At 44.6% G+C, this 26073-nt stretch overlaps 1 protein-coding gene across 7 annotated transcripts in view; it reads left to right on the forward strand.

The window, feature by feature from the left end:
* MYO7A (myosin VIIA) overlaps window positions 1-26073 on the forward strand; it is a 105202-nt gene that overhangs the window by 548 nt on the left and 78581 nt on the right. For all 7 annotated transcript variants that reach the window (XM_064644838.1, XM_064644839.1, XM_064644842.1 and 4 more), the window contains exon 2: window positions 18792-18849. In XM_064644838.1, coding sequence (XP_064500908.1) covers window positions 18832-18849 — 18 coding nt within the window. In that variant the 5' untranslated portion in view covers window positions 18792-18831. The remainder of the gene's footprint in view (window positions 1-18791; window positions 18850-26073) is intronic.

The following is a 26073-nucleotide window of genomic DNA, read 5'->3' on the forward strand; positions in this document are numbered from 1 at the left end:
CCCCCTCCCCCCCCCCCCACACACTTTGCTCCACAGCCCTTCCACATTCAGGGATACCTCTGGAAGTGCTTGAGGATGGGGAGAGGCTGTTGCTACACTGGCGATGGCACAGGACCCCAGGTGTCCTCCCAATCCACCTCACCTTCTCCCTGCTCTCACCCAGCGCCAAACACATAATTTAAATGAATAACAGCCTTTCTCAGGCAGGAGTTTTCCCTGGCTGCAGTGTAGCACAGCATGTGTCCAGGCTGGTTTTGGTGGGCTATCCCCTAGGTCACACTGGTGCTGGTAACCAGATCCCAGGACTTTCCCAGGCTGTTTAAATTATTAGGACCATCCTTGGACAGGGACTGAAATCTGACATGGGATTTGACAATTCCCACAAACCAATTTGCATTTTGCTGCCTGCTTTTGGAGTATGGTGTTTTGTACATGGGTTGTGCTGGACCAGCTGAGCTCTGTACCAAAGAAAGGTACAGACTTTCCTAGGATAGTTACAATTACATTATCCTAAGGAAAGTGGAACTGGCATCTCTTAGCATCTCTGGGAAGACTGGGGTGTATGGTGGAGGACCTGACCAGTAGGCAATATGGAGGGAGAGTTTGAAATGCAACAGGCCAGTGAGTCTAAGATGGTCTGTTTGCCCCCCCGGGATGCTAAGTTCCCCCTGTAAAAGAAACTGGCAGGAGCTAGAGGATCTTCTTACAGCCCCAGGGGGTTGGTGTGAGAGTGCTTCTCTCCATAGTCTGGGCAAAAGGATGTCCAACAACCAACCCTATGGGGTTAACCTGTGCATTACATCAAGATGTCAAGGACACAGCTTGTGTTCCAAGCTGACTACTCACACCTCCTCCACTGTAGGATTCTGTGGGTCCTATCTCTCTTCCCCTGAGATGAGGGACCACAAGGTCCCAGCGCTGGTAGTGTGAAGGTGTGGGATGGTTTTGCAGCTTTGGACTCTTTGCCAATTCTTCAGTCAAAACCTGCATCCCTGTGAGACCCTGTGAAGTCTCCCCCCTACCCTATGCCTAAACTGTCCCAGAGGCAACCAAAGGGCAAACAGAGCAAAAACCAGGACAGCACTTCCTTTCTGTTTGTTGATTGCCAAAATGGTTTTGACCTGTGGTTTTGCAATCTCTGAGCCCTGACAGTTTCCAAATACGTGTCTAAATTGTGTTTAACATTTAAGTTTTTGTGATGACCTGGTGGCAACAAGCTTTGAGCTTCTGTAAAACTAAGATGTAGGGCCAAAGTCTTTTCTTGGGCTTTTTGGGGTGGGACTGAAGTAAATTCATGAAGTTACAGTATCTCCCCACTGATACCAACATCTGTGAGATCTGAATTCTGCCCAGGGATGAATCTCTTTCATAAAGCAATATTATTTCTAACTTGTTTCCCCTTCTCAGAGCAGCCAATTCATCTTGCTCACTATTAAGTTTTCATGGACCAAGGGCTGCTGTACAGTATTTCTGTCTTACGCTTGCTAACTTGTGACTTCGCAATCCTTGGGTTGCCATGGAAAGGATTATGCTGTGATTAATGAAGGCATTGTCAGCTCATAGTTTTTTTCAAAGCCTATCCTGGAGCTGCAGAGAACAGCTTCCAAGCCTGGTGGAAAGAGGCTGACAGGAGAGGCAGCTTCAGGCACTCAGTCCTGGGCACATTTTTGGTTGTCCGCACAAAGACAGTGCTGTCAGGTAGTAGTTGCTGCCTCCACTCAGTGCCACATCAGCTCTGCCAGTCCCTTTTGAGGGTGACAGGAGGACAGGGGCTTTTATTGTTCTCTTGGGGCAGAGCTAGATTTTTGTGGCTCCCAAAGCAGACTAGGACAAGTGTCACTGTACCAGGAGTCTGGCAGGATGTGGAGACAGTGTGTAAGGGAGCTTTGCACTGTGAAACCCTCCTCTCTGCTAGGCAACATGCAAGGAGAACCTGATATGGGATGAGCTGATGTGTTTGTGACTTTCTGGCTCCCCAGAAAAGTGCTAGGTAGAGCCAGAAAGCTTATCAGGACAGAACTGCCCCGTCAGTGTCCATGTTTATGCTGTCCATCCAACCCCAGGTAGACCCCACCAAACCCCACTGCACCTGGAGCTGTGCACAGAGCCCCTGCTCTGAGTCATAGAATCACAGAATCATTGCAGTTGGAAAAGCCCTCTGAGATCATGAAGTCCAACTGTTAACCCACCACTGCCAAGCCCACCACTAAACCATGTCCCCAAGTGCCACATCTACATGTCTTTTTAAATACCTCAAGTGCTTGACCAGCCTTTCTGTGAAGAATTTTTCCTAATATCCAGTATAAAGTTCTTGCAGTCAGGAAACTAGGAGAGAGCAGAGTGCAGCTGTGCCTACTTCACAAGGGGAGTGCAAAATGTAGAAATCCAATGAAAAACAGGCATTTTAAGTAGACTGAGTACCAAATAAAAATATGAAAGTTCAAAATCCAAAGCAAAAAATCCCTGTGAACCCCTTCATTTCTGGGCACCATTGGGTGAGTTCTCCCCAGACCTGCCCAGCCTGAGCAGCTATGGAGCAACTTCAACCTCAGCCCAGCTGGGATTTGAAAACTGCATGCTTGGTCCCATTGTCAGCCTCAGAGCAGTCACAGAAAATCGCTGAGCTCTTCTTGGACCTCAGTCCCAGAAAGTGCCTTTCATGACATGTTGGTTCAGCTGCTGCCATTCCTTTTCCTTCATTTAACCTCTTGTAGTAACCCAGTGCTCGCCTGGGGCGCAGGTGACCTGAAAGCAGTTTCACATGCATGAAAGGAGTTCAAACATATTGTAGACTGACAGGTGCCTGGGGTGGGGTAGAGATTTCATTGCAGTTGTTGCTGCACAGTCAGCACGTTTATGATGTGTGGAGGAAGGAAGACTTGCAAGAGGACATGCCCAAGGTTATGCTGAGTGTTGGGAGAATTGAGACTGTGAATCCTGGTTTTGACCTCTTTTCCTATCTGACACTGGCTTGTACAGTGAGAGTTGTGCCTGGGGGGGGCTTCACCCCAGCAGACAAAGCCACTCTCTGCAGCTGTTCCTGACTTTGGAAATGGGAAGATAAATCTGGGATCATGGCGGAGCTGGAGAGAGGATGGGGACAACATGAAGGTTGGCAAGGGAGGATAAATAGAAAATGGCAGGTATCTACAGTGCCTAGATGTCTTCATGTAATGTAAAGACTTTAGGAATATTATAGAATCATAGAATGTTTTGGGTTGGAAGTGACCTTAAAGATCAACTCATTCCCACCCACCTTGCCATGGGCAGGGATACCTTCCGCTGGACCAGGTTGCTTAAAGCCCCATCCTGGGTGGCTTTGAACATTTCCAGAGATGGGGCATCCACAGCTTCTCCGGGCAACCTGTTCCAGTGCCTTACCATCTGTATGATTTAGTCTCATTGGGCTTGCAGGTTGCAGCTGTGAAACACCTTCCACCTAAGAGGGCTTTGGAAAGGCTGAGCAGGACTCACCTGCCCAACACACTGAGATACAGGAAAGAGGTGCTTTGAGGATGTTCTGAGGTGACCTGGGATGTGCTAGATTGGGACCAGGACCCATCTATAGGGACCAAGCCCTTCTGTGTTCCTGCTCATATCTGTAATTGTCCAGAGAGCAAATTCCATTTTTCTGCTGACTTATTTCAATCAAGATAAATCTAGTAAATCTAATTTAAAAAAGTTCAGCTGGGTAGAATTCTGAGAAAGGAGAGATGGTTAGAGGTTTGGAACACTTTCCACAAGAGGAAGACAAAGACTTCATCTTAAAAGAGATGGAAAGAATGCATGTTAGAGATCCTGGAAGATCATGTTTGCATGGTGAAGACAAAAGGAGGACTTTCCATAATTTTCCTTGGAAATACAAAAAGTAGGGAGCATCTAATAAAGATTATAGGGAGCAGGCTCAAAGAAAAAAAAAGAGTTCACACAACCCGGCATCTGTGATACTCCTTATGACAGGATCCTGTGGATCCTAAAAGTATTGATGGGTTAAAAAAGCACAAGTTCATTTATAGAAAGCCTCTCAAAAACTATAAAATAGATATATATTAAAGGGAAAAAAACCCTACCCTTTTTTGGCTCTAGGAGTTCTTGAGCTGCAAATTATTGGTGTCTGTGGGAATATTACAGAGTAATGCCACTACATCTTCACCCTGCTTTTGTATTGCTCCTTAGGCATCCTCTGGCAGAGAAGTACAATGGATGGGGAACCCACAGGCTGGATCCAGTGTGGGCTGTTTTGTATGGAGCTCAACTCACCATAAAGTTGCTCATGCCCTGAGTCCTCCTTGAAACAATTCTTCTGAGATAGCCTCACTGCACTTCTTAGTTTTCTTGGAGAAGATAAGATGTCAGCTCATCACATTAGTAACAGAGCCATGTATTATGTGGGTTGAGGAAAATAAAGTAAAACTTATTCCCTTCTTTTTTCACTGAAAATATCTTGGTGCCAGCAAAAACAGAGAGGATCTTAATGGGATTTCTTGAAGGTTCTGTGTCAGATTTCTTTTATGGCAGTAGAGAATTGCCACAAAGATAGCGATCAGCTAGATCTCTGCTAGAAAGGCTGGGGTTTGCATGTGGATTCCTGTGATTTCCAGAGCTGACCCATGCTCTTGTTGGTGTGAGGCTTGCTTTGCAAGTCATTTTTCATGTGCCCAGTGTGTTGGTGTATAGGAGTTTGAACTCATGCCAACAGGAGAAGAAAATGCTTTGCCTCTTGGTGGCACTGAGTTCCCAGTCTGGGCAAAGCTCCCACTGAGCTCAGTGGGTTCTAAGAGCTTCACAATGACAGTGGGTTTGAAAGGGAAGGGAGCATCCACAAACCACAACACCACTTGCCACCAGAGGGAGGGTCCCCTTCCCTGCCTGAGGCTGGGGGGACAGAGATACAGCATGTGCACATTGTGGTGAGTTAGAAGGAGCCCTTCAAGCCCATCTACAGCACATCAAACTGCTGCCTCCCACGTCTGAACCTTTGGGTGTTTTCCAGCATCAGCGGAGGTTGCCATTACATTGTGCTACTCCAGCTATTTCTGTCCTGCTTCCTCTCATCCCTCAGCTTTGCTGGATCAGTGCCATGAAGGCCAGCAGATTTACCCTGGGCTGAGATGAACTCCAGAAACCACACACGTACGCTGGCTTTCTCCCTCCTACAATCCACAGAGAGTTTCGGTCTGGAGAAACAAAAGGGTAGTTATTTCATCCATAACTTCTGTGTAAGGACTTTCCTCAAGCCCATGAAGAATCTGCATGCACAGGGCTGTCAGAGCAGGGAAGGTGATTGCCATTTGCTCTTCAGCTCCTCTGCTCAGCTTCTTGGCTGCCTTTAGTCCAGATGGAACATTAAAGCCAGGAGAACCCAAACTTCTATAATCTGTTTTTTTGGAAGTAATGTCCAGGAAGGAAGCATAACTTGATTTATGGGGGTTTTGGGGATTTTTTCTTTGTGTGTTGGAGAACTGCAAGAGCCTGGTGTAGCCTTTGCCATAGACATAGAAGACATTGTATTGGTGGAGTTACTGGAAGCCCCCATGAGCTCTCAATGGTGTTACCAATACACATCCCGAACACACCCCCAGGCCGGGCTGCTGGTACAACTGCATCCCTGATCCAAAAAAGAAATCAGGGACAACAGTCTCCACCAGTCCTTTAGGGTTCCTTTCATTTCTGCAGGCTCTGAGAGCTACCAACTGTCTCAGAGTACTTGAGGTGCCAAGACATAGGGATCAGGAGCCACAGCAGGAACTCTTAGATCTTTTGTGTAATTCAGTAAAGCTGTACACAGAGACTTGTAAACAATTACTGAGCAGGTCAGCCCAATATGCTGTCATGCCGGAGAGGTCTGTCAGAGCAGGTATTCCGCAAGGACACCATCCCTCCCACATGAAGTATTTCTCTTCTCCAGCATGAGACAAGGGAAGCTTTGCCTGGTGATGCCACCAGTGCTTGTGGGTGATGAAGCAGGTCCTTATCATAGAATCATAGAATCATTAAGGCTGGAAAAAGACCTCTAAGATCATCAAGTCTGACCATTAACCCAGCACTGCCAAGCCCACCACTAAACCATATCCCTAAGCACCAAATCTACATGTTTTCTTTATGGGAAGGAGAGTTTCTGAAAGCGCAATTTTGGTACTTCAGAAAGGCACTGGGATGTTGCTTTCCCCATTGCTAAATGTCATGGCTGCACTTAGAACATCAGAGAGGAGACAAGAGAGCATGCAGTGATCTTGGCCAAATGATGGAGTAAATCAGGCCTGTGGTTAATTCAGGTTAATTATACCAGTACAGACTAGGTTGATGGGTAACAGAGGGTAAAAGCTGTTAGGGCAACCTTATTGCTCTTAGAAATAACCCTTTGGTTCTCCCCCAGTGCCCTGTTATATCTGTTTTTTGTCTCAGAACAGACTACTCTCTGGAGTAGCAAAGCAGGTTCTGTCCTCCCAGCCCTGAGCTCAGCAGTCAGGGAAGATATTAAGTAAAAAGGGCTGTTAACAAAAGTCAAGCTTTTCAGGTGCAGCTGTGATGTTCACCTCAGCCAAGGGAGGTCTCCAGAAAACACCAATTTTTTATGTGTAGCTAGGAGTAAATCGCAAATATCAAGTCACCCCTTTCTTCGTGGGGGTATCTCAAAGTACCGCAAAGAAGGTAGGAACAGAGAAGCTTGTTAAAACTGCAATAAGGACCTGATTAAAGCTGGCTTGCTCATCTAGTCTGATTTCCACAGGAAACAAGGCTTGTGTGGCCACTCTGCCCATCTCTTTAGATGTGTCACCTAATCACAGTATTTTGATGACCAAGTTCACTTTAAATTTGACAGAGCTGTAGCAAGGTAGCAAAGTTCCTAGACACTTCCTGAAAAGACGTGTAAGCATGCAAGAAATCTAGTGCCCTGAGGCACAATGATCTCCTGTTGGACACCAGAGATCCCAGGTGTGGTGAGAAAGCTGTTCAGGATGTCCCACCTGCAGGAAAGGCTTCTTAGGGGGGCTATGTCTTACTGACCATCTAGAAATCTTATTATTTGGAATTTTGTCATTGTAAATTAGGCTTTTGTTGGTGCTGCTCCTTGCAGAGGAAATTCTGTCTGTTTCTAGCTCTGCTATTTACCAGGTGGGAACTTGGCATGGAGTGAAGTCTCTTCATCTCCTGGAGATTCCAGTTCTTTTGTCCATCCAGGCTGTTTTGGGATGCAATGACTTTTACTTTATGTCTGTGCAACACCTAACATATCACAGAATCATAGAATGGTTTGTGCTGGAAGGGACCTTAGAGACTATCTCATTCCAACCCCCCTGCCATGAGCTGAGACATCCTCCACCAGGCCAGGTTGCTCAAAGCCCTGTCCAACCTGGCCTTGAACACTTCCAGGGATGGGATATCCATAGCTTCTCTGGGCAACCTGTGTTGCCCAGAGGGTGTTTTACCACCCTCGCAATAAAGTGTTTCCTCCTATATCCAATGTAAATCTACCCTTTTATGTGCCCTTTAGTCTAACTCTGCTTTGGCAAAGACCTGTAGGCATGACCAGTTTAGACAGATGATGCCCTTTAGAGCACAGAGCATCCCATGCATTGAATAACACACAGTGACTCCATATGCCACTAAAAAAGAGAAGAGTAGTAGATGGAGCAGCAAACAGCCCCTGTGACTCAGCTTCCCCAGCTGAAAAATTAATATAACATTTTGCATGTGCAGCCAATGAGTCAGGGAGTGTCTGTCCCCCTCTCATTCGGGCTATTACAGGGCTGATGTCTCCCAGCACTTCCTGATGCTGCCCTGAGGCATCTAATGGTGATTGCACCAAAGGCACCCTGGAAGGGCAGAGCAGAGTCTCTACTTAATTTTACAGTTACCATTCAAGCAAAACAACCTCTGGAGTCAACAGAAGTCTCATCAGATAAAACAGGGCTGGTATCTTCTGATTTGAGCTCACTTAATCCTAACAGTCCTTGGATTTGGAGGCTGACCCCAGCCTTCTGAAGGGCCACCTTGAATTTCTCCAGGATCATGAGAGATAAGAGGATAGTGTCAGGGCAGCTGGAAGAATGATTTCACTAAAAATCCCCCCCAAGGGGTTCCTGGTGAGAAAAAAAAACATCACAGGATTATAATAGCTTGCAGAAGTCCTGCTCCAGCCACCATTAATAGCACCAAAAGGAGAGAGACCACACAACCAAGGCCAGACCAGTAGGGACCAGCAAGAATATAGGGTGAGACAGCTGCTTATTAGGACAATTTAAGGATAGAGAAGAGCAGAGGAGCTGCTTTTATTAAAGACATTTTGATCTGGAGTCATAGGCACAGACTTGGGTGTCCTGGTTCTCCTGCATGACCTTGGGGAAAGTGACATCCTCCCTTCATGTCTCAGTTTCCCTCTGTGTGAAATGAGGATAGCATTGTCCCCTCCTCCATAAATAGGCTGGGATTCATGAAGGAATAACGCAGCATAATATCTCACTGGGGTGGTTGCTAAAACAGTGGCTGGAGTAAAGACTCCCTTTAACAAACATTTCTATAGCAAAAAAGCAACAGTAGGTTAGTAATTAATTTATTGGTTTGAGATTAGTTCAGATCTATATATGTTATCTGGATGGTGGAAGGTTATCTACAGACTGTTTTAAAAGGGAGCACTTCGTGGGACTTAGAAAGAACCCAAATACATAAATCCCTCCAAAACCACTTGAACAACAAGCTCCAGTGTGCCACAAGACAAATCACCTGATGCCCCATAAATTTTGTTTTGGGACCCTGATCCCAGTCTGCAATAGAAGCAGTGCTCCTTCTCCTGCCCTCTGTCTTGTAGTAAGGCCTGTGGTCTTGTAGGGTCATGAGACAGAAAACTTGGACAGCCAAGGAGATGATCCAGTTCAAGCTCCTTCACTGCATGGTCCAGTTATTCCTAACTGGAGGCAGGAATGTAGGATTGGCCACAGTATATATCTAGGGGATATATATATCCTTCTATATAGGGAGTGTGTGTATAAATAAAAATATATTTAAAAATATTTAGATAGATAGATAGATAGATAGATAGATAGATAGATAGATAGATAGATAGATAGATAGATAGATAGATAGATAGATAGATAGATGTAGAAATCTTCCCTTAGATTTCTGGTTCCCAAACCTTTGGAACAGGTTGCCCAGAGAAACTGTGCTTGCTCCATCCTTCTTGGATGGGACTTTGAGCAACCTGGTCTAGTGGTAAGGTTCCATGCCCATGGTAGAGGCGTTGAAACAAGATTATCTTTAAGGTCCCTTACAGCTTAAGTCATTCTAGGATTCTATGATGTTTATGGAGTTTATCTCAGATAACAGACAGTCTTTGTAGGTGCCTAAGCAACACAGCCAAAGGACTACACCTGCAACTAAGCTAAGGGCTAATGTCTGTGATTCCACTGCAGGGCTGGTAGAGCCTGTGTGGCTCAGAAGGTTGCTACCTGTGGATACCTCAGAGAATTTTTGAACCTGGCCCAAAACAGGATATTCCACACATGAATCTCCTCTCAAATCCATGCATTCAATGTAAAACACATCAGGCTGAAGTCTGTGTGTATCCCTTGCTCTGTAAATGCCAGGGATCAACCAGCTCATGAAGGAGCAGATCCATGGTGACCCTACCAGCTGTGGCTAGTCTGTTCAGCCCAGGCTTGTTGGGGCTCCCTGAGCATGAGTAGGCAAGAGCTGAGTTCTGATCTTGGCACAGTGCTGTGTGGACATCCCAGTTTGCTCAGGACCAGCAAGAGGACTTCCAGTACAGCCCATCACTGTGCTACTCCAAGGAGAAGAGTCCTGAGAGCATGTTCATCTCTCATATCACCCCCAATTTCAAACATAGGCTTTACTCATAATTTGTTTGTGTCATGTGCCAGGCCCTCTATGTAGACTCTAGCAAGTCTTGGAAGTTCATCTACAGGTAAAGAAGAGATGAAAACAGTTGCAAAGACTGTTCGGCCAACCTGTAAGTGCAGCATTTTCTCTAGATCAGCTCAGCCTACTGGATCTGGATTATGATGAAATTACACCTGACCTCCTTGCAAAAGGATACTTTATTTGATTAATTATTGTGGCTGTTGAAAAATACTCAATCACTGGTAGAGGCTGGTGCACAAAAGGAAATTGCCTTCATCGGGAGGCTGTGTTGAGCGCTCTGCGGAGAGTTGGGATCGGATGCCACCGTGGTCCATTGTTCTGCTTTAACTACTTGAAAACACAGTAAGGGAGAAAAGGTCAGGTCTTTTGTTCAGCTTCTCTACCTATTGGGCTTTTCGGGGAGATCAAATGAAGGGCAAATCTATTGAACTTCCTGCTGAAGGCTTAAAAAATTGATGCCCATTTCCTGACCACTCTCAGGTGAACAGAGGCTACACATCGATTCTCTAACTTTCCAGAGGAGGGAGTTTTCTGTGGTTTCTTGCTTTAGTGTAGTAACCTTTTTGGCTCATTCAGTTGAGGTGTCTCTCCTACCAAAACCCTTCAAAAAGAGGTTTGGGGACCAAAGCCTCAGAGACAGCTGAGCAGTCTTTTGACATATTCACAGCTGCTCAGGGATGGGAATAAGGAGGGGACAGGGAACTGAAACCAGTCACCTCAGGCTTCTTCTGTAACCTATGGACAGAAATAATGCTGACTTCTACAACAGATGGAATGAATCAGGCCTTGGAAGCATTAGTTTGTCCCCATAGCCCTGGAGGTGATCTTAGAGAATCATAGAATGATTTAGGTTGGAAAAGACCTCTACGATCATTGAGTCCAACCCTTAACCCAACACTGCTGTGATCTGTGACATGGCCAGGAGGAGGCAAGGAAATGTTCAGGCATTGCTTTGCACCATTCCTAGGTAGTAAGTGCATCTAAACGGGTTTTTGCCTTTGTGGAAGCTTTTGCTTCTGTCTTGAGCTCTGTTTAAAGTCACATCCTGAGGTCCGCAGTGTTTTAGGGTTAGCTTTTATGTTAATTAGTTTTTCACCTATGAAGACATGGTGTGAACTCAGTGTTGCATGCTCCCATCAGTATAGCTAAACACATATGTGGTGTCAGCCCCTCTGGGGAACTGTCTGTCTATATCTGAAATATAAAAGAGTTTGGGTAACTTTTTTAGGAGACTGGTACTGACAAAGCAGAGGAATAAATGAACCACAGAGAGCAACGAAAGTGCTCAGAGGGCTGGAGCACCTCTCCTATGAAGACAGGCTGAGAGAATTGGGATTGTTCATCCTGGAGAGGAAAAGGTTCTGAGGACACCTTAGAGCACCTTCCTAGATAGGAATAAATTCTTCACTGTGAGAATGGTGAGGCACTGGAAGAGGTTGCCCCAAGAAGCTGTGGATGCCCCATCCTTGGAAACATTCGAAGTCAGGTTGGATGGGGCTTTGAGCAACCTGATCTAATGGAAGGTGTCCCTGCCCATGGGAGGGAGAGTTGGACCAGATGACCTTTAAAACTCAAACTATTCTATTATTCTAAACAACCTGTGAGATCCTGCATCTGGAGTTGAGTCTTCATGGTCCTTTCACTGACCAGTGCAATGCTTTGCAAAGGCAAACAGGATGGCACAGCCTGCAGCTGTCATAGGGGGCTGTGATTAATTGATGCAGCTCATGGCAGAGGAAGACACAGAGTATCACATTCCTTTCCCTCACTGTCTTTTAAAACCCTTCACACCCAGTCTCAGGAGAGACCACCTCAGCATTTCATGGGGTGCAGCTGGTGGAAATCAGCACATTTTTACCAAAATCAGTTTATCTCAATTGTTTCATACTGCTGGGGGTCTGGTCATTGAGATTTTTAGCTGGGTCGAAAGTGTTTGCATTTTTAGCTGATCCACAGTCAACCTGACCAACGAGGAGAGCTCAGCATATGGTTTAAGTGTTCAATTTTCAGGGAGAAACCAGATTTTTCATATTTTTCAGCTCTGCCTGATGTCTTTTGAAAATTAGTCTCTGATTTTGGCCACTGAAGTCTTTGGCTGGAAGCTCTATGTACTGCACAGCCCCTGACACTGCTCTGTCACTCACGTTGAGTAGATTACACCCTATTTGTTGGTGGTTTCAGTTACGAGCCTCATTTCCCTGGGTTTCAGTTGCACTTGCAGAATGACAGACTGCAGTGTGCATTAGCACCGCACTTTCTTTCCTGAGCTACCTGCAAGGAAAAAAAACCGCAATGTACAGAAGTACAGAGTATCTGTTTATGTAATGCATCGAGACTACTCTTACATTGGTCTGTTTTACTACAAAAAGCCACGGTGGTGCCTGCAGTCTTTTCACCCTGTAGTTATTTGGCTAATCAATTAGCAGGTTGTCTGTGTTCTTTTGTGTAGGAAAGGTTCTCTGTACTTCAAGCAGCTTGAATTTTCTGGGTTTGGAGTTTGCAGATCTGCATCCCTTTTTGTAGCAACAAAAAAACCCCAACACAAACAAACAAACCAAAAAACCCCACAGTAACAAACTAGCAGGTCTTCCCTGGGAACAGCATCCGCCCACCAGAAGGAAAAGCCTGGCGGGAGTACCCTCTAATCTAATTAGTACCTAATGCTGTGCCTTTCATCACTGTAAGGCTGAGTGTTGCAGGAATAGCTAGAGAAAAATCTGCAAACTTGCAGGCTGTTGTTTAGTTGCACAGTGTTGCACACCAAGGAGCCCTTCTGAGAATCCAGGGCTTCCCAATGGATTTTTATCCCCCTGCTATCACGTATACCTCTACATCTCAGCTTTCAGCTATGTTTGAGTCTCTCTTTTTCCCTCAGTTGTCCAGGAAGATGGACCTGCTGCTGGTGGGGAGGCCATTCTTTAAAACCGGATACACCTCTTGTTCTCCTGATACCAGCAGTCTCTGCAAATCTGGTGGCCACAAAAGGTCTGATCCAAAGGCTGTAGAAAAGGCTTTTCATGACCTTCAGTGAGCTTGGGTCGGAGTTTTTCCAGGAAAACATGCTCTGTGCTGACCGCTTCACAGTGTATGCAGAGCCCACAGACAAGCTGTGTCATGGATGCACTGGTCACATGAGAAATGGTAATTCCAATGTTTCCTGAAGCTTACTGCAATTGTGACCTGCCTTGCTGAGGTTAGAGCTTCCTCGCATTCCTCACGTCATTTGTCAGCATGACCTCAAGATGATCCTTCTGTGCGGAGGCGGCAATTAAGACATAAACAAGGGAACTTTCTCAGCACAGTGGCAGGCAGCATGTGGCCAGGTGGTTCTTGCTGTGTCCCCACATCCCTGCCATGAGAGTATCATACTGTTTGCTCACTAGTAAAAACTCAGGGTGTGCTGTCCTGTGTAGAAGAAAAACAACAAATACTCTGGGTAAATTCCTGTTGCCATTGAATTCAGGGCAATACTGTTGCATTTCATGGGAATGCATCTTTTCTCTACATTAAAAGAGATAAGAGGAAACAAAACCAGGAAGCTGGATTTTACTTTTGTGGAGGAGTTGGAAATGATAATTTCTTCTTGCAAGGATGAAGATATCATGGGAAGGGAAGGTGTTAAGTGAATGGCCATTACCATGAACATTTCAGTCAGATAGGGGAAATGACGGACATCATAGAGTCATGGAATGGTTTGGGTTGAAAGGGACCTTCAAGATCATCTAGTTCCAACCCCTGTTATGGGTAAGGACACCTTTCACTAGACCTGGTTACTCCAAGCCTCATCCAGTACCTCACCACCCTCACAGGGAAGTATTTCCTCCTAATATCTAATCTAAACCTGCCTTCTTTCAGTTTAAAGCCATTCCCCCTTGTCCTGCCTTTGCATGCCTGTGCCAAAAGTCCCTCTCCATCCCTCATTTTAAGCAGCATCCCAGTAGCTAAAGCACCCATCTTTAAGCAAGACTCAAAGTCAGGGCTCTCCTCCACCAAGGTGGTGGTTTAGCCCATTACCCACCTCTCAGCAAGTCCTGAACAGCCAATCTTCACATATGCTTGGAAGGAAAACCTGACCAAAGGGGAGAACTTTCTTTTTTATGCAAAAAGAAAGCAAAATGGGATGCTACAGCCCAAGGAGATAGGGATATCCCAGGCAGCACTGAATGGCAGAGGATCAGACTTATCTGAGGTTTACCCAAGATGGGCCCACAAACCATGACAGGTGGTGTGAAGTTCTTACTGTGAGAGCCTGAGTGTTTGGTTCATTGAAAAGCAAAGTGAGAAATGATGAGAGTAGACTGTGAGGCCCTTCACAGGGAGCAGATAACCAGGCACTGAATATCTGACAAACCAGTTGACACAGGTCATATCATGGAAAGCGCTCAGTCTGTTACTAAAGCGAGGGTACATGCCTCTAGTAAATAGTTTTCCAGACATGATGGATCATCCTGGCTTCCCTCCACTCCATGCCCTGGTTGTCACTCCAAGCCAAGTGATGGATGAGACAGTGGCATGAGGAAGTGCATGTGCAGCAGCGGTGTAAAACACTGCCTTGTGGGTCCATCTGTGTAGTCAGTTGTGGTTGGCAAGGTACAACTGGCCTCAGTTGGGAAACTGAGGGCAAATACAGAGGAGGAGAAGATACTTACATAGTTTTAAATACTAAGAATGATTTGAGCTTTGGAGCTAATTACCTAGAGAAGGTTGTCTCTGTCGAGAGCTTGCTTGTTGATCAAGCTGGCAGGGACAATAACTTGTTAGTCACAAAGAAGATGGATGGCTGCCATATTTGGACTAATGTCTTCTGACCTAAAAGCTCTGGTTCTCATTTGGGGCTCTGGGAAGAATGCAAAAATACAGACTGTCATATCTTTCCAACCATAACAACTTACAGATGGACAAAGACTAGGAAGAGTGGTATGTAGTGACATTGTCTTCTTCATCTCTGCTCGCTGTCATACACAGTCAATGGTTAGAGATCCCAAAGACTGGGGGTTTTGTTCGTTTAACCTTATTCAAAAGCCACTGTTTTTCTTCCTGATCTGAATCCTGGTTTTGGTAAAGACAAAGGCGCTTGTCTCTGAGGGTGTAGGTCTGACCTTTTTATTCACCATTTCTCAGACAACCAGTGAAATACACTGAAAAATCCTTAATCCTTCTCAGCTCCCTTTCTGGAGGGCAGAAGGTGAAAGCAGTAGTGTGCAGAGAGCGTTGGTGTATTAAATCTCTTTGCTCAACTAGGTTGACACATTTCTACCAGTCAAGTGACGCAGACAGAAGGCGAATGAAGTTCTCCTGGTTTTTTTCACACTATTAAGTTCACAGGGTGTTCTCCAAAAGGCAGGCTCTCCACCAAGCTGGGTGCAGACTGGGACAGACATGGAATGTGAATGCGTGCACCCCATAAATTAATTATTCGTTTTCTTCATTGCATTTGCATTCAGGAAAATCACATGGTATGTGGAACTTCAGGAGAAAGGAATAGATTTTACATTTAGAAAGAAATACCTGAATTTATTCTAACCAATGGTTAATGAGCATGTGCTCTGGAGGATTAGCACTGTGGAGTGATCCCCCCGGAAGTATGGCCAGTCATGTGGTTGGACTCCCGTCCTGAAGTGCCAACAAGGAGCACAGAAATGCCAGTTAAAGAGATTAGAGTAGCAACACCCTTCTTTGCAATTGCAGGACAATGGCTTTGTTCCTCAGACTTTCTCCTCCAAAGTCAGATCAGGAAAGCCATGGTAGAGGTCACTGTGATGGAGACCCCATACTGAAGCACTCCTTGGCTTGACTGGTGACCACAGCTTGCAAGCAAGTGATGTGTATAGTTCCATGTCAGACATGACTCTGCATCCAGAAGTAGATTAAAGCCCCTTCAGCCTCACCCCGCTGCCTCCCTCAGATGTTCTGTTCAGATAATGTTCAACTAGTGATGGCCAGAAAACTGCAAAATGAACCAAGTTTACAAAACATATACTTTCTAGAGGGTTGTCTTTGTGCCCTTGTGTTATGTGTGTGATTTGGGAGAGATGCTAAGTACATTTTGTTTAGCCCAGCTCATTTCCCATGCCATCTGTAGACCTTCACACAGGAGATGAAGGTGGAATTCCAGTGCCCTACACACCTGCCAGCAAGGGTCACGGGGTCCAGATGGCTGTTTTGTTCCACTAGGGCCCCCATGAATTAGTAGGCAGCTGATCTCCCTGGTGCTCAGACAAGCCCAATCCTTCTTACTGATCTCTGTGGGAAGAACAGGGAGGCAAGTCTGCTCCTTCCCCTGCTCTTCCCTTTTGGGTTGTTCCCAGCTGAGCAATCCATGGGGAAAGCTGGCTTTCTGTTGTGTACAGAAACACTGTGCACTTGCAAACTCCCTTGCAAAGACTTCAGGAGGGGAATTACAAAGCATAGAACAAGAGCAAGCCTGCTGGCTTGGGCTGAAGGCTAGACTTTCAGAAAGCAAAAATAAAAACCCCATGAAAGTAAAAATAAAAAAAACCCAAAAGACTCAGGGCACCAAAGTCCTGTTTAAAACCAGAGTGGACTGGGTATACAAATACCCTTCCAAACCTGGCACAACACCTATTCAGCATCACCACAGGCCATGTTAAGCAGGGTGCTTGCATACCAGATAGTTTTAGTGCTGGAAACCAGGGTAACCACAGGACGGTGCTTTGCTTCAGCAGCAGGGGGACAAAAAACTGAAGAGCAGTTCTGAGACTGAACATGTGGTGTTAGACCAACCTGTGGGAATAGATGTCCTATGCATGGCTTTTGCAACATGGACACCCAACGAGGCAGGTCTTACCTAGGTCATTTGGCTGGTTAGCATAAAACCAACTAAGATACTTAGGAGCTCCCCTGTTGGACGAGATCTTTGTTTTTCAGAGAAGGAAAATGAGGAAAGGAACTATAAGATAACTTGTCCATAGCAGATGTCCTTAGATCAGGGAAGACAAACTGGTACCCAGCCCAGTGTCCAACACTCCCCCTATGATCATCATGTTACAGACTTCTGGAGAACTTTCCCCAGTGCCTGTTCTGAGCCAAACCAATATTTCACCAACTATTCCCAGTGGAGTAGACTCTTCAGCATCCCTAGGCAGTCTGCCTCAGGACTCACTATTTGGCAGGGTTAGAAAGCTATTTTCAAACCATATGAATTAAAGAGAAGAGGAATAATTTAATGTGCTACAGAGAAGGTTCAAACTTAGAATTAGGAAAATTGCCTCACAGTCTTTCAGTTATTAAAGTGGACATGTGATTTTCCACCAGTCATCTACTTTCTAGAAAAAGTAAAATTAATTAATTGAATATGGCCTGTGGCCAGAATTTGTCTACTGAGTATTTACTAATGAACAGTAATGCCTTGGCTGCTCTTAGGACACCAGTTCCTTTTCTGGGCAATGCAGAGGGATCAGGTAGATGGTTTTAGCAGGTAGATGTTTTCATTAAGGTGGTGAAGGCATTCGGTGACAAATGTGAGGATAGTTATCAGCCTTCAAATATGTTGGTCGGTAAAAATGTAGAGTTAGTGCAGGAAGCCTGGTGAGGAAAAGCGGAATAACTGGAAATTCTGTTGAGCCTTTACAGTCTCTGCAGGAGCTAATAGAGATAAATCCTGCCTTTCTGTCTAGGTTGGGAACATCTGTGTTTCCCACTGCAGGTGAGAAGCTACAAAAAATTCAGTCAGCAGAATCAGCACCAAAGACTAAGTCCTACATTGCTGAATGGGATGCGAGCAGTTGCTGCTAGTGGGGAAGAGAGATCACTGTCCTTGCCATGAGGAATGTGTGTAGGGACATTGGCATGGTGAATTATCACTCCTTTTTTTTTTCAAGACTGAGGCTGTCTTTTTGGGACACAACACCTGGAGATGATTGAGGGGAGAGTGGAAAGACTGTTCTCTCCCATCTCCCCCAGTAATGTTTGCCTTTTGGTGGGGAAAGCATAAAAATGAAAATTATAGTTAAAACCTGAAACAAAATATTTAGGATTTTATGATGAGTCTGGACCATTTTGTCACTGTGAAGGGAAATGTCTTGTGTCCTGCAAGATCATCCTTCATCAGCCTTCACACCCTCAGTGTCCTGTAAGAGTTGTGTGTCTGAGACTGAGTGCCATTTTCTCTGCTTTTTAAGGCATGAGTATTTTTACTATACTGGAACTTTCACATCATAAATACAACGATTATTGATTACCATGTACCAATGATGGCTCAGAGATTAAAAGCTGCAGAAATTCAATTCTTTGAAAGTGTTTTTCACTCATACACACTGAACCCATTTAACTGTGGGAGTGTCATGAGGTGACATCACACAGCATCAAGCATAAACTCAGGAGCAGCATGGGACTTTTCCATGTAAATCCCACAATACAATTTGCCCAACAGCAGGAGCAGAGAGTGGAGATGCTCCATCCAGTCCAGATCTTAGTTGCAGGCTGTGTCGGAGGACTTGGTATTTTCTTGGAAAATACCATTTTCTTTTCCTCTCCTGAAATCAGTTTTGATGGAAAGATGAAAATCCATCCAGGCTTGTTGACCATTAAGGACAAGACTCCCCTTTTCGATGTGCTTTAATTTGTACTATGGAATCCAAAGACACATGTATCAGTGTGTTTGCTAGGTTAATCCTCTGATAACTTTCTAGGACTCAGTTTACAAAATATTACTTGCATAAGCAACCTCCAGTCTCACTCTCATTCACCATGGTGCCAGCATTAATCTGGATGTATTAGAGGATTGTCTCTCACTGTCTGGAATTATTATTACGAAAGCCTTGGGAGTTTCAGTGCTTCTAGCCCTTGTCACACTTAGGGCTGTGGAAACCATTCAGGGTCGAAAGAGTCCCTAAACTGGGGACTCTGAGTCAGGGGGGCAATTCATTAATTGGAGATTTCTTTTGATTTAGGTCCATTCCTGGTGATTGCTGATGTGTTTATACAGGAACCATGGTCATTCTACGACAGGTAAGTAAAACATTCCTGTCTTTAACTTCTCTGGTTTTACTCCATCACCACAGGCACTATTAAAAATATTTTTTTTTGGAGGGGAAGGGTCAAGCCAGGTTATTTTTATCCTGTCTTATTTCCCTAAAAGGACTGTTACAAGATGCAGAGATACTCATTAGCCTTAATCCTTGATTGGCTTAGAGGAAATCATTGCTCTGTGTGTGTAGTCCAGATTAACCTCATGCAATGTTCCACTTCTATTTTCTTATCTGGGATGGTTCAGAAGCTACACATGAGTCCTGGATACGCAGAAGAATAAAACAACTTACTGTGTGACTTTAAAAAGGATCTGGTCAAAAATTGACTTTCAATTTCCAGGAACAGTGCTGCTTTGCTTGTGTAAAAATGGAGCCTTTTTGCACATTTGAAAGAAATTGAGGGATGGAACACCTCTGATGTGGAGGAAATCTGAGAAAGTTGGGTTTGTTCAGCCTGGAGAAGTCTCCAGGGAAACGTTATAGCACCTTCCAGTACCTACATAGGGCTTGTAAAAAAGAAGGAGAGCAACTTTTAGATGGGCATGCAGCAATAAGACAAGGGGAAATGGCTTTAAGCTGAATGAGGGGAGATTTTGATTAGATGTTAGGAAGAAATTATTGACTATGAGAGTGGTGAGGCACTGGCACAGGTTACCCAGAGAATGGCTGCCCCATCCCTGAAACTGTTCAAGGCCAGGGTGGATTGGGCTTCGAGCAACCTAGTCTAGTTGAAGATGGCCCTACCCATGGCAGGGGGGTTGAAACTAGATGACCTTGAAGGTCCATGTCAACCTTTTATGATTCTGTGAATTGAAGAATTAAGTTGCACGGCAGGTCTCATGCAGATTCTGTAAACATCTCTCTCACTGTCAGCTTCTGAGTTGTCTCACTGCCATGTCTCTCACCTGGGGAGGACTGACAGTCCCAGCATGTGTCCTGAGTTGAGGCTGCAGATTGACACTCAAATATATTTGTCAACACAGTCAGGCACTGAGGCAGTGGAGCGAATCTACCCAACAATTTTGATTCAACTCTGTCTCCGCCTTGGTACATATGCTTTTGCCTGCTTTTGTCCAGGTTTTTTTGGACCTTTGAAGGAACTCTAATGGTTTCAGTTTATACCAGCGACATAAACAACTGAGGATAGCTTTTAGTGGAAGGAATGCCAGGGATCTCATGAAGCAACTGAACTTCTGTTTATGGTGTTACCCCGACCTGCCAGGACCCGAGCCCGACAAAAACAGGCCACACTTTGGTAGGGGTGGGTAGGAGCTCAGTCCCCCTTCCAAAGGCTCCAAGGCATTTGCCTCATGCACAAACTGACTGATGCAGTTTGCAATGCCAAGGAAAATGAGTGTGGAAATTAAAATGAGGTAGGTTAAAAGGTCTGAATAGCCATTGAGAAATACCCTGTAGCAACTCTGTCTAGGATGGTATCGCTCCAGGCTGCCTGTCATATCTCTGTTGGTGGGTACCCCTCTGTGGTTCATAAATCTTCTGTGTTGATCTGAATTCACCCTTTGCAGAGCTTTAATCAAATAGAGCCTCTTCCTTGTTATCTAAAAACCAGGTGTCTTGTCTGGGCAAGGAGGCAGCATGCTTCTGAAGTAATTCTGGGCACTCTCCCTGTGGGTTCAGATGCCAAGCAGTTGTTGACAAGTATCAGGGAAATAGGTTTGTGTTGAACTTGTTACTTATTGCAAACATCTTTCTGCAGTGTGGATAAGGTGAACAAGTACCCCTCTGTAATGAAATAAAGTCACCCAGTTGTTACCAGATACAGGCCCTTTCTGAGGTCACTTTATACCAGTTTGCCCCATCTAAAGGTCCAATCTGAGTCACATTGGAACTACTTTGCTCTCTGTGGCCCAAAAGTCTGCTGTTTATGTGATGTTTAATTGCCAGTAGCAGCAGTATATGTATTTTGCTTCCTTAAGTTTTGCTGTAAGATTTTGGAAATACATCTATGATGTTCCTGATCTTTATTACTTTCCAAGGAGCTTTCTCTGTCTTTTTTTTTGCTCATTCTTGAATGTGCACAACATGGTTATGGTTCTACCCTCCCACCCCTTTTCCCCTGAAAACTTTCTCCAACAAGATCAAAAACACCAAATCATCACCTGCAATAGGTGAACCCAGAGCTTTTGGCCCTTACAGCTTGTTTTCCCTGTCGTTACCTAGCTATAAATCCAGGAATTTTGAAGATGAGCCCATGGCATTGCTCTTCTTCCATTCTTCCATCAAAACAGTGCATATCAGGATCTCCCTTAGGGAGAACTGAGCGCCAAGGGCAGCACATGGCTCCAGCAAGGACGGGAAAACACACAGAGCTCCTGCCCTGTGTTTTCCACCCAGTAATCTGAAAGAAAAGCCAATATTGTTCCTCAGCAGGCGCCTGAAGGGAGCCAAACTTATCAGCTTTAGTAACTAGCAAATTACTCATGGCAAGTCCATTTCAGTGCACAAAGAAAGGGAAGATGGAAAAGGAGGGCCTTCCTGAATTCCTGACTTGGCAGCCTGACAAGTTTGTTTGGCTTTGCAACAGAGCAGCAGCTTGTTTGTGCATGTTCTGTCATTTAAAGCAGAAATGGTTTTGGAGCTGGAGTGGAGACCAGGAGGGTGTGGTGGTCCTGGCCATCCAGCCTGGCCAGGGAGAGGGCTTTCCTGGTGGCAAATGGCAAATGACTGCTGCTTGCCACATGGCTCTTTTTGCCAACTCCATCTTCTTGCTCATGTAGACAACCGTTATATAAACCAGTCTTAAATCTAAGGTATCACAGTGCTGCAAATTTGCTGTTGTTGGGCCAGCCCAACAAAAATAAAACCTTCTTATCAACTGGGGAATAAAACATACTTGCAAAATATAAGTATTTCATGTAGGACCAAGTTCAGCATCAGGAGTTGGACTTGATGATCCTTCTGGGCCTCTTCCAACTCAGGATATTCTATGATCCCACAAATCTCATCCACTATACTAGACTTTTCAGAAGATTTTATCTGTATTACTGTGGTCTCCTGACCATGTCCAGATCACGTGAGGAGCATTACTGCTTTTGAAGGTTTCTCCCATTTCTTACTGGCCCCCCAGCCTGCTCCTGGGGTTATGGAGAGAGAAGTAGGAGTTAAAAGAGACAGTGGAGACCTAATCCAAGCAGATAAAGGAAAGCAAAGCCCAACCAGAAATTAAGGTCCTGAGGGATCAAGCATTGTGGATACCTCACTCTATAAAGCTCTTCCAAAGAAAGGAAGGTGTTCCAGCTATTCTGAAACTTTGCAAGAACCAAGACTTGATCAGAGACTTCAGCTCTGCTTTCCTGGCTCAGCAGAGCTCCTAGGGAGGTGATTCTTGGGTGCAATGCCAAAACCTCGCAGTTTCCTTGCAGCCATCCATTCTGCAAAGTCCGTGCCACCTCTGGCATTTCTTTGAACATAAAGTCCCCAGTACAGCTTCAGCTTTAAAACCCCACAAAACAAGTCCTACATGAACAAGACTGTCCTTGATATATTCATGTCTCTGTTTTCTGAGTGTATTTGTGGCTTCTTGCTCTTGTACCAGACTGGCCTTTAGCTAATGCTGTCCTTTCCCCTTCTTGCCATTTCTCAGGTGTTTGTTATCATTTTCCTACTCTTGGAACTAACCAAAATCCTGTAAAACCTTATCGTCCCTCTTGTGAAACAAGTTCTGCAGCCCTCTTGTGATGGTGGCAGCCCTTTCTTCACTGGTCCAGATAATTTCTTCTTGTTAAGACCAGAATTACACATTGCACTCAGGTGAAGGGGATTTGTGCAAATTCTTAATGAGCAGGAATAGATTTTGTGACTGCCGGTGTTTTCAGAGTCTCAGTTTGATGCTCTGAGGGGATGTTTTCCTGTGCTGAGATTAAGAACAGCAGAGACCAGCTTTTGAAATCTTTCAGTCCACTCAAAAACATCTCCCAGCTGAGCTCTGTGAGCACTGGCTTTACCTGGAGCTTACATACACCATTTTGAGTGTTATTGGTCATACACGTTCGGCTTTGCCAAGTGATTCATTGTGCTACATATTTTGTTAGCAAGGAAGAAGGGGAGGGAGAAAAACAACGTTATTGTAGGTCTTCTCAGGGCTGATCTGTAATCATGTTATTATAAAAAGCAAAATGTAACTCCACTGTTTGAATTCTCTTTCTCATAAACACTGAATAATTTAAGTCTTCTCCCATTTGTGCCTCGTATCTCTCTGATCTATGAGTCTGAGGCTTCCCTGGATAGCTGTAATGCAGCAATGAAAAGTCCAGCACAAGCCAACCAAAGGGCACATTTGCATATAGATTGAAACATGAATCGTTGGGAGCCATTCAGTAGTTGCAGTGCTCAAGACATTTGGCATTTTAACAGCTCTTTGCATCAAATCCTTTCCATCACGTTTATGGGACAATTAAAGTGCTGGAGTTGCTGTGTGCAGAAAACGAAGCTGCAGGCTAGGGAGATTTTCTTACAGTGCTATGGCTGTGGAATATAAATTATGTGATGTCAAATAAAGGTAGAGTGAGCAATCTCAGCTGGGGTGTGGAAATACCCTCTTGGAGAGCCTGTCTAAAATGCATTTGTTCCTGCTTCTTGATACCTCAGACAAGCCTCCAGGATCCATCTTCTCTGAAGTGTATGCACTGAAACCTTAATCTTTTTGAATGCAAGACAGAGAAGGCTTTGCATGAGAGTTGTTATATGTGTGGCTGAGTTTAGTTTTGCTTTTTAAGGAGGCAGTAACAAAATACCCAGCCAATTGGACGTTTATTTGAGGATATAGGAAACTTCAAAGGACTCAATAACAAAATTTACCTCGACTTAGTCTTGGGACCATATGTTTCCCCAGGGAAAACCTACATGTCCAGGGACAGCTCTTGCAGAGCAGCTCACATGTTATCTATCTTGTCCTGCTTAATGGTAACTTCTCTGTCTGTCAGAGCCCTTAAAGGTGCACTTAGCTTGCTTGAGACCTGACATCTGGAGCAAGAAGAGAGAAATTCAGCTTCTCAAACTGTCTCTCTCTCCTAAACCCTCCAACTCATCATGGAATTTGGATTGGATATTAGGAAAAATTTCTCCACCAAAAGGATGGTCAGGCATTGGAATAGGCTGTCCAGAGCAGTGGTGGAGTCATCATCCCTGGAGGTATTTAAAAGACATGTAGATGTGGCACTTGGGGACATAGAGTGTTAGGTTAATGGTTGGACTTGATGATCCTAGGGGACCTTTTCAACCTAAATGATGACTCTGTTGTTCTGTGATTCTGTAAGCTGACTCTGAAGAAGTCTCACTTTCTGTAAAAAGAAAGCTTGTAATGAATCTCACAGCCGGTAGAGCTGGGGACTGTTGGCCCATCTAGAAACCCCTTTTGCAGGAGAGATGTTTGGGGAGGGAAATTAGAAATTTTTCATTTCCACCCACCTCATAACTTATCCTCCTGCTAGGGATCAACACAAGGGTTGATTTCCCTTGGCCCTCATTCCAGCCATTGAGCCTCTGATTACTATTCTTAACGGGAGGAAGCATCTTCACCCCAGCTGTGCAAAAAGAGCAGAGCAAAGAAGCTCCTGTCCCATCCCATGCCCATGCCCACATACCCACCTGCTTCTAACTGCCCTCCACTCATCCCAGCTGAGTGATACAGCTATTAGCTGGACCACCTTGTCAATAATTTTGCCAAAATCAGATGGCTCACATGTATGTTAAAAAAGCTTGAACATAGTTTTTTTTTTTTTTTCCTGTTATTTTTACTCAGGTCAGTTCTCAGATGGGATATAGGGACTGACAGTTGGAGGGATTTGGGTAAAAGGTAGACATTTAAGCCAGCATGGCAGCTGTAAGGAATGTTTGTGATATGACATCCTCAATGCAGCGTGGGACCAAGCTTGTCATTTGCTCCTTGTACAAATGGCTGTGCTGCAGGCAGACAGCTCTTCCTGTTCGAGGTGACCTTTGTCTTCATCAAATTCCTCTTGCAAAACTGGAAAACATTCAACAGCAAGGCATTAAAAAGAGAACCCTCAACATTTCATGGATTTTTGAGTTACAGACACTTCTGTGGAATGACCCTGATGTATACTAGTGAAAGATTTGGCTTTTATGGCATAAAATTCATTCCCTTTTCAAGGTACAGCATCATTTACTAGCACAGTATAGATTTGACAGCAATTTTCCTAAAGAAACACACTTAGCTCTGGCTTTCTGCAGTCAGGTTCAAGAAGCTGAGCACAGCTCCTGGAGCCCAGGGGAAGAAAAGCAATAACAGACCTTTTCAGTAGCACAAATTGAAAAATGGCATTTCTTTCTCAGGAGAAAGTTGAGCTGGGGGTATAGAGAATATCTATTGAGATGTCATTGCCTGGTCAATAAATAAAATCGTTTCATTGGAATTAAAAGCTGAATATTGGAGACTTCCAATAAGGACATCAAAACGATACTTTCCATGTCAGCCTTTAGCCAAACTAAAGTGTTTTCATTAAAAGGTATGTTAATATGTTTTTCCTGTTGCATTTCAGGTCTTGGTGAAATGGCATTCTCTAAGGAAAATTTACAGTAATAACTTTAGAAGAGTAAATCCATTTTTAATTGGTTTATAAATGTAACCAAAACAGGAGGAGGATTTAGATGTTTGCTTGAATACACATAAGGAGACTGTTCTGAAAAAAAAAAAAAAAGAAAAAAAAAAAACAACTAAAAATGTCTTAGAGAGTAAAGAAAATTCAATACTGGGAGTGAATTAACCTGAGATATACCAGTGAGCCAGCTGCCACTTTAGATGCTTCTACTGGGGCTTTCAACAATGGGGAAATGAGATGAGTAACTGTGGACTGGGACTTGGAAGTTTGTATGGTGCCACTTTAGCATTTCCGTTTTGCCTCTGCTGGGTATATTTGCAGATATTACTCTAGTGGTCAGCAGCACTGACCAGCTCATGCAAGGATTGTGCATCAGTGTTGCAATGTAAGGGAATTGCCTTTTCCTTGTTGGCCTCATCCACATGGATCTGAGTTTTACAAACACGAGAAGGTGATACGGTGGATCAGTCCTCCTCTCCTTCACAATTCAGCCCTGGCTTCTCTCTTCACAAGGGAGGTGGCATTGGCAGAGGAAAGTCATCTGCTTTCTTGTGCTTGGCAAAGGTCAATCTTAGAACTTTACAAGGATTTCATCCTCCTTTAGGCAATTTTTTGTGAATAGA

This window comes from Pseudopipra pipra, chromosome 2, assembly GCF_036250125.1.
Source record: "Pseudopipra pipra isolate bDixPip1 chromosome 2, bDixPip1.hap1, whole genome shotgun sequence".
Classification (NCBI taxonomy): Eukaryota; Metazoa; Chordata; class Aves; order Passeriformes; family Pipridae; genus Pseudopipra; species Pseudopipra pipra.